This window comes from Bos grunniens, chromosome 21 (assembly GCF_055505025.1).
Source record: "Bos grunniens cultivar Pamir isolate PY7600 chromosome 21, Bosgru_T2T1.0, whole genome shotgun sequence".
Lineage (NCBI taxonomy): Eukaryota > Metazoa > Chordata > Mammalia > Artiodactyla > Bovidae > Bos > Bos grunniens.
The window spans coordinates 54,173,436-54,191,614 of record NC_141185.1 but is presented as its reverse complement, the minus strand read 5'-3'; the positions used below and the strand labels follow the sequence as shown (position 1 = coordinate 54,191,614).

At 43.7% G+C, this 18,179-nt stretch overlaps 1 protein-coding gene across 30 annotated transcripts in view; it reads left to right on the top strand.

The window, feature by feature from the left end:
- The first annotated feature begins 877 nt into the window (after positions 1–877).
- The window catches only part of AKAP13 (A-kinase anchoring protein 13), a 322,778-nt gene continuing 305,476 nt past the window's right edge, over positions 878–18,179 (top strand). For 27 of the 30 annotated variants that reach the window (XM_086364736.1, XM_086364735.1, XM_086364733.1 and 24 more), the window contains exon 1: positions 878–1,222. In XM_086364736.1, the coding sequence (XP_086220862.1) occupies positions 881–1,222 (342 nt within the window). In that variant the 5' untranslated portion in view covers positions 878–880. The remainder of the gene's footprint in view (positions 1,223–18,179) is intronic. The other 3 variants (XM_086364738.1, XM_086364734.1, XM_086364730.1) reach the window with 1 other exon arrangement.

The following is an 18,179-nucleotide window of genomic DNA, read 5'->3' as shown; positions in this document are numbered from 1 at the left end:
TAAATTGACATAAAAATATGAATATGTGTAAAGTACACTAATCTTCATTGTACACTGGATGAATTTTCACCGTAAGTCTATACCTTTGTTATCTACCATCCAGATCAAAATACCAAACGTGCCCAGCACCCGCCCTACACTTTCCAGCCAATAATGCTTCTCTCTCTAGATAACCACTATTCTTGCTTTGATTACAATCAATTTGCACATTTCTGAACTTATATGAAGTTCATATAAAGTGTGTCCATTTTTTACTTAAAGTTTTTCTCTAAGTAGATTCATTTTTACAACTTATCTAAGAAACAACATCAATGAAATCGTTTGATGTGATAGATGTTTCCCCCCAATATACACTAAAACACACAACTTGCAAAATGAGCTTCTTCGTGTACCAAGAGACCACATTTTGCTTCTCAAAAGCCGCCAGATGATTTTTTAGGTCCTTGCAACTTGAAGATTTGAGGTGAAAAGCCCAAAGTTTATGGAATACCCTGTCACAATCCCAATGCCATCATAGGCCAGCGACTCATCTAACTAAAACACTTGTTGAATACCTAGCAGCGACTCTCAAGGCACTGCACTCCACTCTCTGGAAAAGACCCCACTTTCTGATTTCCAGGGGAGGGAAAGAGAAGAGTAAATCATTTCAGGGTGTGTTATGGTAAGTGCTGCAGCTCAGGTGAGCACCCTGACACAGAGGAAGGGCGGTTTCCGGAGTCAGGGAGCAGAGGAGAGGGTGGGTGAGCATATCAGTCGGCACCTCTACCAGCCACCCGACTTTGATCACTTTGCCGCAGCGCAGCAGCTGCGGTCAACCTCAGCCTTCCTTAGCAACCTGAGGGGCCGCACAGGCGCCTTCCTATTAGCCGGGAGGGGTTTGATGGGCAGCTCTGCCGCGCAACCCCGGAGCGCGGCTCCTGGCGCCGCGCTCACTCACGGGCGGGCTCGGAGGCATTACCGCCCCCCGGGTGCCCCGCCCACCTCCCGAGCGGCGCGCGGCGCATGCGCAGGCGGTTTGGGGGCTGTGTGCAGGGCTATCGCCGAGCCGGAGCAGCTGCGGAGAGGCTCCTGGGCTCCGCCGAGGTCGCCGCTCCCGCTCCTCGCTTCGGCCGCCGCAGTTTCCAAGCAGCCGCTGGGGGAGCGGCAGCTTATTGTCTTTCTCCGCGGCCAAGGTGCGGAGCTGCTCCAGCTCGGCCCGCGGGGGAGCCCCGGGAGCCGCACGGTGAGAGCGCGACTGAACTCGGCGGAGTTGGGGGAAGTTTTGCGGTTAGAGGAGGGGTCGCGGCGGGGAGCGTGGGCCGCTCCGGGCTGGGGCGCGGGGCTACCCGGGCGCGGCCTGGGATGCATGGGCGCCGGGGATCGTTCCCCGGCTTTCCGCGCCTCCGCCCGGGCCTCCCCATCACGCATTGTCTGCCCTGGCCGCTCCCGCAGCCCAACCCCGGGGCCGCCTCCGCTCCCGGGCTGGGGGGGCGCGGCCGATCCCGCCCGGCTGCGATGCCCCCCCTCCCGTGAGGCATCACCGCGGGGCCCGGACCCCCGGTCTTCCCCGGGTCGGCTCCTCCGGGAACGGGGGCCACAGTCGCTCCCCCGCGGGAACTGCGGCTGCTCCGCTGGTCCCACCGGTCGGGGAGCCGGCGAACAAGTGCCGTGGACGCGAGGGAGCGGCTCTCGGGGGCCGCGGCGAGCGGTAAACACGCCGGGCCTGGCCGGCCTCGCGGGGGCGCCCTGGGCGCTTGCTCCCGGGGGCGCGGCCGGGGCGCCCGCGAGGGGTCGGAGACGTGCAGCCCGGGGGGAACCCGCCTTGGGACCGTCGCCTGAGCTCCGCTCTCGTCGAGTTCAAGTGCAGCCAAACTTTGAAACCAAACAATACTTTTTTTTTGGGTAAATACCACTTACTGAACCCCTCTCCCTTCCCCACTCTCCCCCCCGCCCCGCCCCCAAAGTCAACCAGTAGGTTAAACTTTTAAAATAAATATGGGGGAAGTCCTCAAGAGTTTTTCTATCAGAAGAAAGGATAGGGTTGTTTTTTTTTTTCTTTTTGGTAATAGTGCTTAGAGCAAAATGACTCCATAGCATTTAGTTTTCTAGATCTTAACTGTGAACTCAGGAGTTCACAAATGTAAGTTGGATTGAGCAATATTTGGTGTTCAGTCTTAGCTTTAACACTCCTCAGTGAAGTTATTTTGAGAGTTTGTTGCCGCAGGCATACGGAACTAAAGTAAAAAACAGTGCCTTTTTTTCTCGTTCAGCAACCCCCTCCCCCGTTTTAGTTAGTTTCATAAGTAGCTTTTTCTATTTTTTTTTTTTTTTAAATCGTTGGATCGCCCAGATCAGGATAAACGATGGAAAAATCACTTGGAAGAATCATTTTCTGCAAGTTTGTAAAGGAGCTGTGATAAATCATTGTTACAGTCCCATAGCCTTCCGTGGTCTCTTGGGAATTTGCAGATGGCAAGCCCTGTCGTCAAGCTTTGGGTGCTTCGTTCTGCTGAATTCAGTTCATTTGGCTTATGAAGTCAGAATGATTCTGTTTAAATCCCCACGGTGGATCCAGCATAAATGTCTGTCAGATTGCATGGTGGAAGAAAATGACCAGAATGTGTTTCTATCAATTGTTTGTATTCCTTTGCCGTCTAGTAAATTAACAAGAAAACTTCGAACCAAACACCCTGCGGGTCAGTTTGCGTTTCAATTGGTTTCTCCTGCTGAGTGACCGATGTGAGGTGTGCCCTGGGTTTTTCTGGTTTCCTTGGCCTCATTTTGCAACTGTGTTCACCTGACAAAGCTAAAGAAAAATGTCCTGATGGCATAAGCTTGGATTTTTGAAGTACAGCCACAAGTTTGGTTTTAGGAGTCATAATCCGTGCCCTTTGGGTTTTCCTTCCCAAAGTTGTGCAGGTTTAGATGGCTTGTGTGTAGGGGTGGGGTGGGGGCTGGGAGGAGGGGTTAAGAGAGGTTGGAAGGAGTTGTCAGGGAGGGACAAAATGTAAACAAACACTGCTTAGAACCTTAGGTGACAAGCAGATCAGTTCCTCTGCCTCTCTGATAGCATGTTATACATACCTTTGTTTTAGGGTTTCTTGCACTTCATTATTTTTGCCTGACGACTGGCAACTGCATATGTGGTATATATATATATGGACTCCTCTTCCAGCCTGTTAACTCCGGAGGGCTGTGATGAGTCTCAGCTGTGTGCCGCCTTGCCCAGAAGGAGTCTTAACACAGCGCAGGTGCTCAGGAGGTATTTGTATTGGGTGAAGTGGCTTGGTTGGTGCTTCACCCGAATATGGGACCCAGGGAACCACTGAACCTGGGGACTCGTTAACGGTGGCAGCTTACTCGCAGGCCTGTAATGCGATTTACTGTACTTCATACAAGGATGTCTGACCTTTCCTGTTAACCCGTTAATTACTTCTTGAAAAGAATCGTGGTTTAAATTGTGTGCTGTGGATTTTGTAAACTGGTTTCTGATTGGGAAAATTTCTCCCTTTTTTGTTAAAATGACTAAGACTGCCGGACACATCCATTCACTCCCCTGCCTGTTGATACCTCTGTTGTGACTTGGGGAGGTAGCACAGTGTCGAAGAATGCACATTCTTTGGAATTAGGTAAACTTGAATTCAAATCCCCACCCTTCCGTTGACAAGGTGGGTAGCCTTGAGCAGGCAGGTCCCTTATCCACTCTGAGCTTCGGCTTCCTACCGTGTAAGGTATAGTAACATACTTTAGAGCATTCTTAGAAATAAATGAAGCTGTGTGATGATCTTCATAGTATGCCTGTTATCTGGTAGCTGTACTGACAGTGATTTGGGTACTTTTTTGTATGGTTTAAACCATGTTTAAAAGTCTGATGCATCTGAGCATAGTGGTTTAGCTGTTTATCATAGAGGGAACGCTTCTCAGGGCACTCAAAACCTGTGCTATGGGACAACCCAGAGGGATGGGATGGGGTGGGGAGGGAGGTGGGGGGGGTTCACCGTGGGGGACACATGTACACCCGTGGCTGATTCATCTTGATGTGTGGCAAAAGCCACAATTCAATTAAGATAAATTAATTTTTTTAAAAAGAAGAAATACATCGTGGCTGTTGTGGAATAATATTTGGTATTCCTACTGATACTAGTATATATAATTATTTGTTATGTTCTGCTTTGTTAACTCTATAAGTAAAAGTACTGCCCCTAGTATAACAATTAAAAAAAAAAGAGGGAATGCTTCTGGGAATTGAGTCTTAAATGCAGTTTTTTAGAAGGTGAAGTTGAACTGAACGTTAATAGAATTAGCGGTTTTATTTTTATCTTCTAAATCAGTTGTTAATCTTTGAGTGGGCCTGGCAGTGTGGCTCAGTAGGACAGAACTCTGCATTTATAGTGTTTAGGAAATGGTCAGAAATGGGTTGTTTTCAAGACTTGGAGTAGGGTATCTGAGTTAGTTAATTCCAGCTCTTCTTCCTTATTTTACCTTAATTTTGAAAAGTAGTTGATACGGATTATGACTACATTTCTCACACTTGCTTAAGATGGAACTGGCCTGTGGGTTAACAGGTGGTATTACTTACTCTTCAAAAACACTTCTGAAGGTGCCACCATCTGTGGGAGGAAGCAGTGATTTAAATCAGTTATACCAGCGTATTTTGAAAATTCACAATACCAAGTGGAATAGATACATTCTAGAAATATTAACCTGTCATGGCATTTCTGTATATTGAATCTTATCTTTCCATTTTTTAATAAAATAAAGGCAAAAAGTTAATCCTGAAGGATTACAGTAAACCTTTAAAAATTATATTTGACCGGACTCACAGATTGAGGGGAAAAACCAAAGCTGACAAAGCTAGATGAACCCACTTGGACTTTTGATAATCCCCTTTTAAAGTTAATGTTGCAGTGCGCTTGAATACACAGGGTTATTACTGATGGGGACAAGCATCCGTTTGGAAGCTGTGCTCCCGTCACTGTCAGGCTGTCTTACCCGCCGTCCGTGGGGAGAGAGGAGGAAGCTCTTGGTGGAAAGAAGTTGGCTTCCTTCATGTGTCTTCGCATTTGTGGTTCTGTAGCCCACCTCGGGGTTGATGGGGACAGATTGAGTAGAAGATGGGTAGGTAACCCATTTTGGTCCGTCCTTGCTCAAAGAAGGCCCCAGTAGACCTGATACCGAGATACGATGATTGTTACGAATGTTTGTGTAGGACAGTGGTGTGTTTTCCTTTTACTTATTCAGAGCTGTGTTCAGAGCCCTGGAAAGGTGGATATCAGTGTGCGTGATGTGGCTTTTGGGGTGGGGAGAAGGGAACAGTGTGAGGGATTTACCATTTATGTCACTCAGTAAGCTCTCCTATTAGTAATCAGTCCTTTTGAATTTTTGCTTATGATCCTATCGTAAGCCTGTGTTTGGCCACAGAAATCGTCTTTACCACTTCAAAAGGCTAATTATTCCTGAATGGTTAGGAATTAAGTATGTTGCACTGTAATGAGTTAGTCTTTTAGACAACTGAAGATGTCAAGCAAGAGAAAAGTACCTTGGAGTTATGCAATGTAGTGTTCCATCAGCCCAAGGTAATTGCTGGTGATGTCTGCTGAAAGCATGTGATACAGGACCGCATGGCTGACTTCCTGAGCTTCACCAATTATTGGCAGTGCATCCTTGAGGAGGCCACTTCGTGTGTCTCAGACTTAGCATCCTTACTTATAAAATAAGGACAAATTGGATATTGTCATCTAATCTCCTGCCCTCTACTGTCAATGAGAAACTCCGGAGAGAAAACACTATACAAGTGCTTTGTCATGTTGTAGTTTTGTTGGTTGGCTACTGGTTTGGATAAAATTCAAATCTTAGTATAAAATGGGAAAACATCTAATGAAGTTTGTTGATTTTTTTTCTTTGTAAATATTATACCATTTCTTTTGCCATTCTTACTTAGGAAAATGGATACTGCTCACTTTTGCCTCTTTACAGATTTCCTTTTACAGCGTATTTGTTATGGGATATTTTTCTAAATTCAGTGCTTGCTGGGAGACCCACATTACTCTGAAATCACAGGAACTGACATTGGATCCCAGTACTTGAAGTCAGGTGAAACCACAATAAACAGTGAGCAAAGAATGTCAGAGTGTTTCAGAAGGGTACAAAAGAAGCTAGCCTAGTCACTGTCTGATCTTCACTGACTCATTTTCTTAAAAAAAGGTTTACTCCAATCAGGGAATGTGCCTCTTATGTGTCAGATGTTATACAGTGTGTCTTACATTTTATATATGGCTGAGTTGTGTGGCATGTAGGATATTAGTTTCCGGACCAGGGATTAAACCCTACATTGGGAGTGTGAACTCTTAACCACTGGACCACCAGGAAAGTCCTACATTTATTTCATTTTTGAAACAAATCAATGAGGCAGGATTATTGATTCATTTTAGGAGGGCTTCCCTGGTGGCTCAGATGGTAAAGAATCTGCCTCAATGCAGAAGACCCAGGTTCGATCCTTGGATTGGGCAGATCACCTGGAGAAGGAAATGGCAACCCACTCCAGTATTCTTGCCTGGAGAATTCCATGGACAGAGGAGCCTGGAGGGCTACAGTCCATGGGGTCGTAAAGAGTCAGACATGACTGAGTGAGTAACACTTTCAGGAGGAGGAAACACCCAAGAAAATGATTTGACAGTGGTCACATAGTTTTAAATTTTGGTGTTAAAATTTGAATATCTGAAGTCACTTTATTCTGGCTGCAAAGGGCATGCTTTTCATATCACTAATATCACCTGAAAAGAGTACAGTTTGTAAACAAATCAGGTTTATTGAGTTGTTTATATGATAAAATGCACCCATTTTAAGTGTACAGAGTTTGACACGTTTTGACGAATATATTCATGCATGTAAAGGTATAGAATGTTGCCGTCAATCCAGAAAGTTCATTTGTATTCTCCAGAGAGTTCTGGCTTCGCCCCTCCCTCTGCTGCCTAGCTCACCATAGGCAACCACTGCTCTGCTGTCTGCCACCAGTTTTGTTTACAGACTATGGCCCACAGACCAGATCTGCCCTACTGATTTTTTTTTTTAATTAAGCTTTATTGGGACACAGCAGTGTTGCTTTGTTTCCATATTGTGTGTGGTTGCTTTGGTGCTACAGTGACAGCAGTTACAAGACACCCTGTGATCCACAAAGCTGAAAATATTTACTAATCTCCCAGAAAAAGTTTGCTAAGCCTTGTTCTATGTAACTAATTATAATGATGACATTTGAACAATTCTGTAGTATTCAGTGCATATTCAACTTTTCCTGTTTGTCCTCCAAATAGCTTTTTGTAGTTAATTAAAAAAAAAAAATCAGGATATTATTCCATTGCGTGTGTGTGTGTGTATATGTGGGCACACGCACAATCGGACATAGTTCTGTAAATAGTGTCGCTGTGAACATTGGGGTGCATGTGTCTTTTTGAATTAGAGTTTTAAACTTTTCAAGTTAGTTGTCTTCTTATTATCCTGAAAGTAAAAAGACTTCGCTCTGTATTTTTCTCCTAGAATTTTTATAGTTCAAAATTTTACAGTTTAGGTTTATGAATCACTTGAGTTAATTTTTCTCATGGTGCAAAGTGTGGATTGAGATTGATTTTTTTTTTTTTTTTTTGCATGTGGGTGTGTAGTTTTTCCAGCAGTGTTTTTTGAAAAGACATCTTTCTCCACAGAATTGCCTTTGTACCTTTGCTGAAAGCCAGTTGATCATGTATGTGTGGGTCTGTTCCTGGATTCTGTCGTATTGCTCTGTCTTTCATTATTCTTTTACCACACTGTTGATTACTGTATCTATATAGTGAGTCCTAAAATCAGGTAGTATGAGTTCTCTAATTGAGTTATTTTTCAGAATTATCTTTGATTATTCTAGTTGTTTTGCCTTTCCAAGTACGTTCTATTTACTTATTTTTATTTATTTTTTGGCTGCACTTCAAAGCTTGTGGGACCCTAGTTCCCTGACCAGGGATTGAATCTGGTCCCTTGACAGTGAAAGCGTGGAGTCCTAACCATTGAATCTCCAGGGAATTCCCCCCAAGTATATTTTAGAATCAGCTTGTTGAGAAGAATCCTGACAGGATTTTTGATTGGCCCTGTATTGAATCTGTCACTTAGGGTAGAATTGACAGCTTAGTCATATTGAGCCATGAACACATGGTTTATGATGTTCTATTTATTTCGACTTTTTTTTTTTAATTTTGTTAGTGTTTTGTAGATTTTAGTAATTGGATCTTGCATGTTTTTAAAATAATATTAATATGTATTTCATATTTTCTGGTGGTGTTGTGAATAATGCTTTTAAAATGTCAGTTTCCTGTTGTTGATTGCTAGTCTGTAGAAATAGGATTGACTTTTTTTATGTGACCCTTTGTCTTACAAACTTGCTAAACTTACCTGGGCTCTTGTTCGTAGACAGTAATGTCATTGGCGATACAGGGAGTTTGATTTCTTCTTTGCAGTCGATATGCCTTTTATTTGTTTTTCTTTATTGAACTGGCTAGGACCTGCTGTGTGATGATGAATAGGAGTTTTGAAAGTGGACCTTTTCCTGATGTTAAGGGGAGAACATTCGTGTTTTCCCATTAACATGATGTTCTTTATAGTTTTTGTTTTTGTAGTTGTAAAGGTGTTCTTTATCAGGTTGATAAACTTCTGTTTCTAGTTTGCTGAGTTTTTATCACGAATGGGTACTGAATATTGTCACAGGCTTCTTCTGCATCTGTCGAGGTGATCATATATTTTTTCTTCTTTAATCAGTAGATATGGTGAATTACACTGCTTTTTCAGTGTTGAACTAGCCTTGTATTCTTTTGATAATCCTCAGTCATGATGTATTTTTAGATATTGTTGAATTCAGTTTGCTGCTGTGAATCTTTTTTTATTTTCTTTTTTGTCTATTAATGTTCCTTTAAAAAGTTCTTGGTCATATGTGTAATACTCATAGTTGATAAAGTCCTAGCTCATTAATTCCATTATTTGTTTCTATAGGCCTTTTCTTTTTTCATTTTTGGGTCACATCTTGGTAATTTCTTGTTAAATCCTAGAAATGGTGAATTTTAATTCGTTGGTTGCTGTCGACTGGTCCAAGTTAGATCAACCCTGCTGCTGCTGCTGCTAAGTCACTTCAGTCGTGTCCGACTCTGTGCGACCCCATAGATGGCAGCCCACCAGGCTCCCCCGTCCCTGGGATTCTCCAGGCAGGAACACTGGAGTGGGTTGCCATTTCCTTCTCCAATGCATGCAAATGAAAGTGAAGTCGCTCAGTCGTGTCCGACTCCCAGCGACCCCATGGACTGCAGCCTACCAGGCTCCTCTGTCCATGGGATTTTCCAGGCAAGAGTATTGGAGTGGGGTGCCATTGCCTTCTCCGTAGATCAACCCTAGCTGTATCCTTTTACTCTAAGACTTGTTTCGCCCCATTATTAAGGCATGAAGCCGCCATAGTTTTCATTGAAGAATGGTATGTTCTCTGTTCTCGCTGGTCTGAGTCTCTGCCAGCCCTGTGTGAGCTCTGGGGTTATGTAGCATATAGTCCTTGGGTCATTCTTTGCCTGCCCTTGTAGATTTACAGTATGCACACACAGCTTGTTATTCGTTATTAGACTCAGGCAGGCCTCTGTGCTGAATTCTGGAGATCCTTCTTCATGCAACTCTCTCCTTTCTAGTACTCTGGTTTTTAGCTTCCTGAGCCTTCTCATGCTCTTGGACTTCCTACTTGACAAGCCTGCCTTGCTCTGCTTGGGCTCCTCAAAGCACATGGTCCAGGATGTGCCTCCAGGCTGAGAAGGCTGGTGCATGTGTGGAGTTCCCCTCTTCCCAGTCCTGTGCTGCTGGTGGTCCAGTGACTGAAAGACGTTGCCATTTTGCCGTCCATTTTTTTGGTTGTTGGTGGGGGTGCGAGCAGAAAGGAGTCTGGAGCCAGGTACTCCATCACGGTTGGAAATTGAAATCCTTTGAAAGAGTATAATTTATTGATGATGCTTAAAATCTCCTTACAGGAGTCTCCAAGTCTTTGTGGGTGTAAATATCAAAGAAATATTTGTTAAATGTCTATGTAGCTAGCCTTTACTCTGTAGGGAATACAGAAGAAGTCATGTCCATCTGTTTGCGACCCCATGGAATGTAGCCTGCCAGGCTCCTCTGTCCATGGGATTTCCCAGGCAAGAATATTGGAGTGGGTTGCCATTCCCTTGTCCAGGGGAATCTTCCCGACGTAGGGATCGAAGCTGGATCTCTTGCTTGGCAGGCGGATTCTTTACTACCTCTATAGAATATACGTGAGATTAATCAAAGATGTGAAATGCTCTAGTGATGAGCAGAAAAGTGGTGTGATACTTGCGTATAACGATTCGTTCTTTTACATCTTTGTTTCTTAACCTGTATTTATATTTCCTTCTATGGCACAGGATGGAGTGAGTCAGTGGGTACAGAGTATTGGCTCTTTCAGATGTGTTTGGCGACTTATTTGCTCTGTGGCTTTAGATAAATTGTCTCTGAAAATCAGCATTCCCTTTTGTAAAATAGGCACGTGACATACCTTGTTGGGTTGTTTATTAATTTATTCAGCACATGTTTGGGTGCCTTCTGTCGTCAAGCACTGTTCTAGGTGAGGGGATTTCAGTGACAAAAGGCAGTTGCTTCCATCAAGGGGCTGACATCTTAGCAAGAGAAGCAGAACATAAACAGGTAGAAGGCCGGTCATGATAATTGAAGGAAGAAGATGAAGAGCATTCAAAACATTGGGGGAGGATGTCAAACTTTCTGAGATGAGGTTTCTGAGAGAGACCCGAGCGAAGTGACGAGAGCAGACCTGAAGGGCTCTGGATGTTCCGAGTGGAAGGGGCAGCAGGGGCAAAGGACTTGAGGGGAGAGTATGAACAGGGAGGCGGAGGATGGGGCCAGAGAGAAGAGCGATACATATGCAGGTATACACATATATATACATAAGATATATATGCAGGTAGTTGTTGCTGTTGTTGAGTCGCTGAGTCGTGTCTGATTGTTCCCCATGGACTCTCCAGACTCCTCTGGCCCTGGAATTCTCCAGGCAAGAATACTGGAGTGGGTTGCCATTTTCTTCTCCAGGGGATCTTTCTGACCCAGGGATTAAGCTTTGTCTGTTTCCCTGGCAGGCGGGGTTAAGCAAGATCTGTTCAGTTCAGTCGCTCAGTCGTGTCGGACTCTTTGCGACCCCATGAATCGCAGCACGCCAGGCCTCCCTGTCCACACCCAAACTCATGTCCATCGAGTTGGTGATGCCATCCAGCCATCTCATCCTCTGTCGTCCCCTTCTCCTCCTGCCCCCAATCCCTCCCAGCATCAGAGTCTTTTCCAGTGAGTCAGCTCTTTGCATGAGGTGGCCAAAGTACTGGAATTTCAGCTTTAGCATCAGTCCTTCAAAAGAACACCCAGGACTGATCTCCTTTAGAATGGACTGGTTGGATCTCCTTGCAGTGCAAGGGACTCTCAAGAGTCTTCTCCAACACCACAGTTCAGAAGCATCAATTCTTTGGTGCTTAGCTTTCTTCACAGTCCAACTCTCACATCCATACATGACCACGGGAAAAACCATAGCCTTGACTAGATGCACTTTTGTTGGCAAAGTAATGTCTCTGCTTTTTAATAAGCTACCTAGGTTGGTCATAACTTTCCTTCCAAGGAGTAAGCATCTTTTAATTTCATGGCTGCAATCACCATCTACAGTGAGTTTGGAGCACCCCTCAAAAATAATAAAGTGTGACACTATTTCCACTGTTTCCCCATCTATTTCCCATGAAGTGATGGGACCAGATGCCATAATCTTAGTTTTCTGAATGTTGAGCTTTAAGCCAACTTTTTCACACTCCTCTTTCACTTTCATCAAGAGGCTCTTTAGTTCCTCTTCACTTTCTGCCATAAGGGTGGTGTCATCTGCATATCTGAGGTTATTGATATTTCTCCCGGCAGTTTTGATTCCAGCTTGTGCTTCATCCAGCCCAGCGTTTCTCATGATGTACTCTGCATATAAGTTAAATAAGCAGGGTGACAATATACAGCCTTGACGTACTCCTTTTACTATTTGGAACCAGCCTGTTGTTCCATGTCCAGTTCTAACTTGCTTCCTGACCTGCATACAAATTTCTCAAGAGGGAGGTCAGGTGATCCGGTACTCCTATCTCTTTCAGAATTTTCCACAGTTTATTTTCCACCCTGTCCAACACCAACTCCTGGAGCTTGCTCAAGCTCATATCCATCGAGTTGGCGGTGCCATCCAACCATCTCATCCTCTGTCATCTCCTCTCCTCCTGCCCTCAGTCTTTCCCAGCATCAGGGTCTTTCCCAGTGAGTCAGTTCTTCGTATCAGGTGGCCAAAATATTGGAGTTTCAGTTTCAGCATCAGTCCTTGAATATTCAGGACTGATTTCCTTTAGGATCGACTGGTTGGATCTCCTTGTAGTCCAAGGGACTCTCAAGAGTCTTCTCCAACACCACAGTTCAAAAGCATCTTTTCTCGGTGCTCAGCTTTCTTTATAGTCCAACTTTCACATCCATTCATGACCACTGGAAAAACCATAGCCTTGACTAGATGGACCTTTGTTGGCAAAGTAATGTGTCTGCTTTTTAATGTGCTGTCTAGGTTAGTCATAGCTTTTCTTCCAAGGAGTAAACATCTTTTAATTTGATGGCTGTAGTCACCATCTGCAGTGATTTTGGAGCCCCCAAAAATAGTCTGTCACTGTTTCCATTGTTTCTCCATCTATTTGCCATGAAGCGATGGGACTGGATGCCATGGTCTTCCTGTTTTGAATGTTGAGTTTTAAGCCAGCTTTTTCACTCTCTTTCACTTTTATCAAGAGGCTCTTTAGTTGTCCTTCGCTTTCTGCCATAAGAGTGGTGGTATCTGCATATCTGGGGTTATTGATATTTCTCCCGGCAGTCTTGATTCTAGCTTGTACTTCATCCAGCCTGACACTTTGCTGATGTACTCTGCATATAAGTTAAATAAGCAGGGTGACATATACATCCTTGATGTACTCCTTTTCCCTATTTGGAACCAGTCTGTTGTTCCATGTCCAGTTCCAACTGTTGCTTCTTGACCTCCATACAGATTTCTCAGGAGGCAGGTAAGGTGTCTGGTATTCCCACCTTTTGAAGAATTTTCCACAGTTGTGATCCACACAGTCAAAGGCTTTGACATAGTCAATAAAACAGAAGTAGATGTTTTTCTGGAACTCTCTTGCTTTTTCAGTGATCCAAGGGATGTTGGCAATTTGATCTCTGGCTCCTCTGCCTTTTATAAATCTAGCTTGAACATCTGGAAGTTCACGGGTTCACATACTGTTGAAGCCTGGCTTGGAGAATTTTGAGCATTACTTTGCTAGTGTGTCAGATGAATGCAATTGTGCAGTAGTTTGAATGTTCTTTGGCATTGCCTTTCTTTGGGATTGGAATGAAAACTGACCTTTTCCAGTCCTGTGGCCACTGCTGAGTTTTCCAAATTTGCTGGCATATTGAGTGCAGCACTTTCACAACATCATCTTCCAGGATTTGAAATAGCTCAACTGGAATTATATCACCTCCACTAGCTCTGTTCGTAATGATGCTTCCTAAGGCCCACTTGACTTGCATTCCAGGATGTCTGGCTTCTAGGTGAGTGATCACAGTATTGTGGTTATCCGGGTCATGAAGATCTTTCTTGTATAGTTCTTCTGTGTATCCTTTCCACCTTTTCTTAGTATCTTCTGCCTCTGTTAGGTCCGTACCACTTCTGTCCTTTATTGTGCCCATTTATCAGTGATCTTTAAATGTGATGCAGGGGTGTATCAGGGCTTCCCGGATGGCTCAGATGGTAAAGAACCTGCCTGCAATAAGGGAGACCAGGGTTCTATCCCTAGATTGGGAAGATCCCCGAGAGGAGCGCATGGCAACCCACTCCAGTACTCTTGCCTGAAGAATCCCCATGGATAGAGGAGCCTGTTGGACTACAGTCCATGGATTTGCAAAGAGTCGGACATTTCTGAGCGACTAAGCAAACACACACACACACACACAGGGGTTGTGTGTGTAATTTTTACACACAAAGTAGTTTGGAAGGAATTTATCACAGAGTGTTAACTGTAGTTTTGTTTGTAGAGTGAGATGACGGTAGAATTTTTTTTTTTTTACCTCCTAAATGCTTTGCTATATCTGTATCTATCTCTGTATATGTTTTAATTTTTCATTTTCAAGTAGAGGTGATGCTTGGGAGCGTCTGCCCGCTTGGTGAGTCTCTGGGCTGATGCAGTTTCTTTGTTTGTGGTTGTTCACACTTCGTCCTCCACAGATGGGTCTTTGACTGTGGTCTGTTGTCTTGAAAATTTGAGCCGTTGATCTCCAGCGGGGACGTCAGGGGAGAGTATGGGTGGTTTTGATAGAAGAGTTCACAGCAGCTCCTGTGAAAATTGTTAGCACATGTTCTCCCCACCAAGCTAGTTGTGGCACCAGTTGTTCAAAGGGGGTGTTGTGTTGTGTAGTGTTCGTATCGTGGTGGGCAGGTCACTTCAGGTGAATTGACTCAAGCTTGAATGTTTTTCCCTTAAATCTGAATGATAACTTTCCGTACCAGCTTAGATCGTTAGAAGCATTCCTTTTCCCAGGTGATAACAGTGCCAAAGGTGGAGTTTTTGCAGATTTGACATTTTCTGTCGTTGATGAATCACCTCTGAAAATACAGCAGTAGAGTTTGAAATATGTCTAAATCAGTCCACGTACCTGGTGTTGCCCGTTGAGTTCTGCCCTGTTTAAGGTAGTCGTGTTTCTGGAGTTGGAGAAGAGACCCGTTGTGGCATTGTGCGGGAATCATTTCTTTTACTTTTATGATCTGTCTGGAGGACAGCGGGTTTTTTTTTTTTTTTTTTTTTAATCTTGCGTTCTTTGTGCGGAGAGGCTGGGCTCTTTGTATTCACAAAGGAACTCTGCTTGTGGCTTTGTCGTTTGGGAGTTATTTAGGAGGAAGACGGGACAGCTCAAGTTTGAGAAGCAGAGTTCTAATTGTTCACTTGGTCACATGCAGCCTTGGGGCCTGGCCGAGGTGCTTTCTGCCTTTGAGGATTAAGAATGTATATGGGTCAGTGGACAGGAATGACCAAAAGTTTTTGCCTGGGTCCTCCTGCTAAACGAGTGCTGTATGTGTGCTTAGAACATAAGCTAGTGTGTATTTAAAGGACTTTTTCATTCTAGAGAGATCTTTTGCTAAAGATCAGGCCATTTCCCAAGAAGTGTCTTCTAAAAAGTGAAGTCACTAAAGAGAAGAAGAAACTGGTACTGGATGCCTGCATATATATTACTGTGTGTTGATTTACATTCTCTCAATTCTTGACGGTAATCCTGTAAGATAGGTTTTATCCTCCCTGCCTTTTCGATGAGAAAAGTATGGTTCAGAGCTTTGACTTTGCCCCTCTCAGGTTAATGGACTATAATTTTCATCCAGGGCTTTGTGACTATAAACATACTCTAGTTTTTATTATATATGGCATAAGTCACATTTTTTATTCATTCTGATATAATTATACCCAACACAGCCGGCTTAAAATTCAAGCTTGTTCTTGTTGTAAATAGAAATCATTGTGGTCTGCCTTTCAAGTTTTCCTAGAATTCCTAAAAGCTTGCTGGGCTTCCATGTTTATACCTTGAAAGTAGCAGAAACTTGCCTGGAGAATTGTATTTTACTTCAGATGCAGGGGCTTTGTGGATCAGCATTAATAATTAACATTTACATACTCTTTCACGACTTCAAAGTGTTTTACAAACAGTTAATTAGTTCATGTTTAACCTATATTGGAAGTTGAAAGACCAGTTTTTTAGGTTCATTTTTAGCACTCCTGAAATGTTAGGAACATAAGCCTTCAGTAAGAAAAATGTAGGTACGAACTGTGAAACATGAAACATTTCTCCCGAGTCCCTTAGTTTTGCGCCCAGCTTAGCTCACGCCAGGAGTGTTTTTTGGGGTGGTATGCACATCTTTTGCTTAATGCCAGGGGATGGAATTATGTGGACTGTTAAATACAGGGTGCAAAGATCTGGATGATTCTGTGAACTGTGGTGCAGCTTTCTTTCCTGCAGTCCCTTCGATGTGAATGGTCCTTAATTCCTGTGGGGTTTTGAAGTGATTGCGAAGTGACTGGCACAGAGACTCTGGCAAGTGAACAGAGTCGTTATGCATGCTAATTTCTGGGAAAAATTCTTCTCCTTTTCACTCCTGGCTTAGGAGATAATAACTCTGTAACTAAATACCTTGCTAGTTTCCTCACTTGTCACACGATTCCTTCTCCTCCCCCAATAAAATGGCATTTAACCTGGCAAAGTTGTATAGCTGCAGAAAGATTGGAAAGGAAGATGATAGTCAGTTCAGCTGTGTTTCTGTCACCTAACTAGCTGTGTGACTTTGAGCTGGTTACTGCTCTTCTGCCCTTGAATTCTTTTGTTCTGTGAATAGTGTGTTGAAGTCACCTTTCATTGAGTCCTCGCAGGGTGGCTGGCAGGATGCTACAAAACATACGCCCTTGGACATGAAATGGAACAGGTGGCATTTTCACATCAGTGAAGATTCTTCAAAGTTGCAGTGTGACTTCGTTCTTCCTACTTCGGTTTAGATAATTAATTTTCTTAACTATTGTTGCCAATCACCCTGCTGTACTTTAAATATCTCCCTTCCACCGCCCTTTGTCTAATACAGAACAATAAATAGAACCCTTTGGTAAATATTGTGTCTGCGTTATTTCCTTAAGACAGGATGTGCAAGTTCCTTGTCATCATTGCTTTATAGCCCTGTCAGTCAGAGGAACCTGTTGATGAATCCTTGTTGAGCTGATCTTGCCCGAGAAACCTTAGTCTGTGATGACAGAAAGGAGAAGGATTCTGAGAGCTTGGCATGTATACGTAGCAACGTTTTTATTATGGATGTGAATCTGTCCTTTTAATGAGGCTAGGTAGGAATGGCCCTGAATTTTTTAGTCTGTCAAATCATGTTTTTCAAATCTTTTTTTCCACTGCCCTTTTCCTTCACTGAAAACTTACAAGTGAGATGAGTTGGCCTTTGAACCTTTTTATAATGTTAAATACACCCAGGTTTAAGCTTTTCATCCTGTTTGACCTAAATTTTTGGTAACTTGGAAGGAATGTTTGTTATACAGCTGAACCTTACTGTGAACTTTGAGCAATTGAGATTGACTTAGAAATGTTGGAACCCACCATGTTGTTTTAGAGGATGCCTGCAGGGTAACACGTTAATTAATACTTTTTTGAAAAAGGAGTCTTTTTGGGCCAAGTTTTGTATAAATTGGGCTTCACTGGTGGCTCAGATGGTAAAGAAACCGCTTGTAATGCCGGAGACACAGATTCGATCCCTGAGTTGGAAAGATTCCCCTGGAGAAGGTACTGGCTGCCTGCTCCAGTATTCTTGCCTGGAGAATCCTGTGAACAGAGGAGCCTGGTGGGCTACAGTCCACAGGGTCTCAGAGAGGCAGACCCAACTGAGCAACTAACACTTGTATAAATTAGACAAGATAGAAGTTTTGGAAACTTCAGATGGTTCTGCAAAAGACCCTGTTGCTGGGAAAGATTGAGGGCAGGAGGAGAAGGGGACGGCAGAGGATGAGATGGTTGGGTGACATCACCGACTCAATGGACATGAGTTTGGGTAAACTCTGGGAGCTGGTGATGGACAGGGAGGCCTGGTGTGCTGTGGTCTATGTGGTCGCAAAGAGTCAGACGTGACTGAGCGACTGAACTGAACTGATGGCAAGTATCATAAACTACAGAAATAAATGAAGTTTTCTAAGATACTACGCCAGCAACTAGGTGAAAAGAATGTTCTTCCTGTTTTTTGAGTATCTTGGATTGTACTGTTTTCGGTGCGTTCTTTAATTTTTATGTATTTTCTTTGCCCTCTGTTTTCCCTCTCCCAGTTAGTTCAATAGGATTCATTGTCACATTGCTCACTGACTAGGTGGGCACAAGGTAAACCCACGTATCTGTATTTCCTCCTCGATTATAAGGTCGGGGAGGACAGACTGTATCTGCTTTGTTCGTTGCTGTATTCCCAGTACGTGGCATTGTTCATGACACATAGCAGTTACTCCTCAGGACATTAACTATATATTAATAACGTGCTTATTATTGATATCCGGTTGGCCAAAAAGTTTGTTTGGTTTTTCTCATAT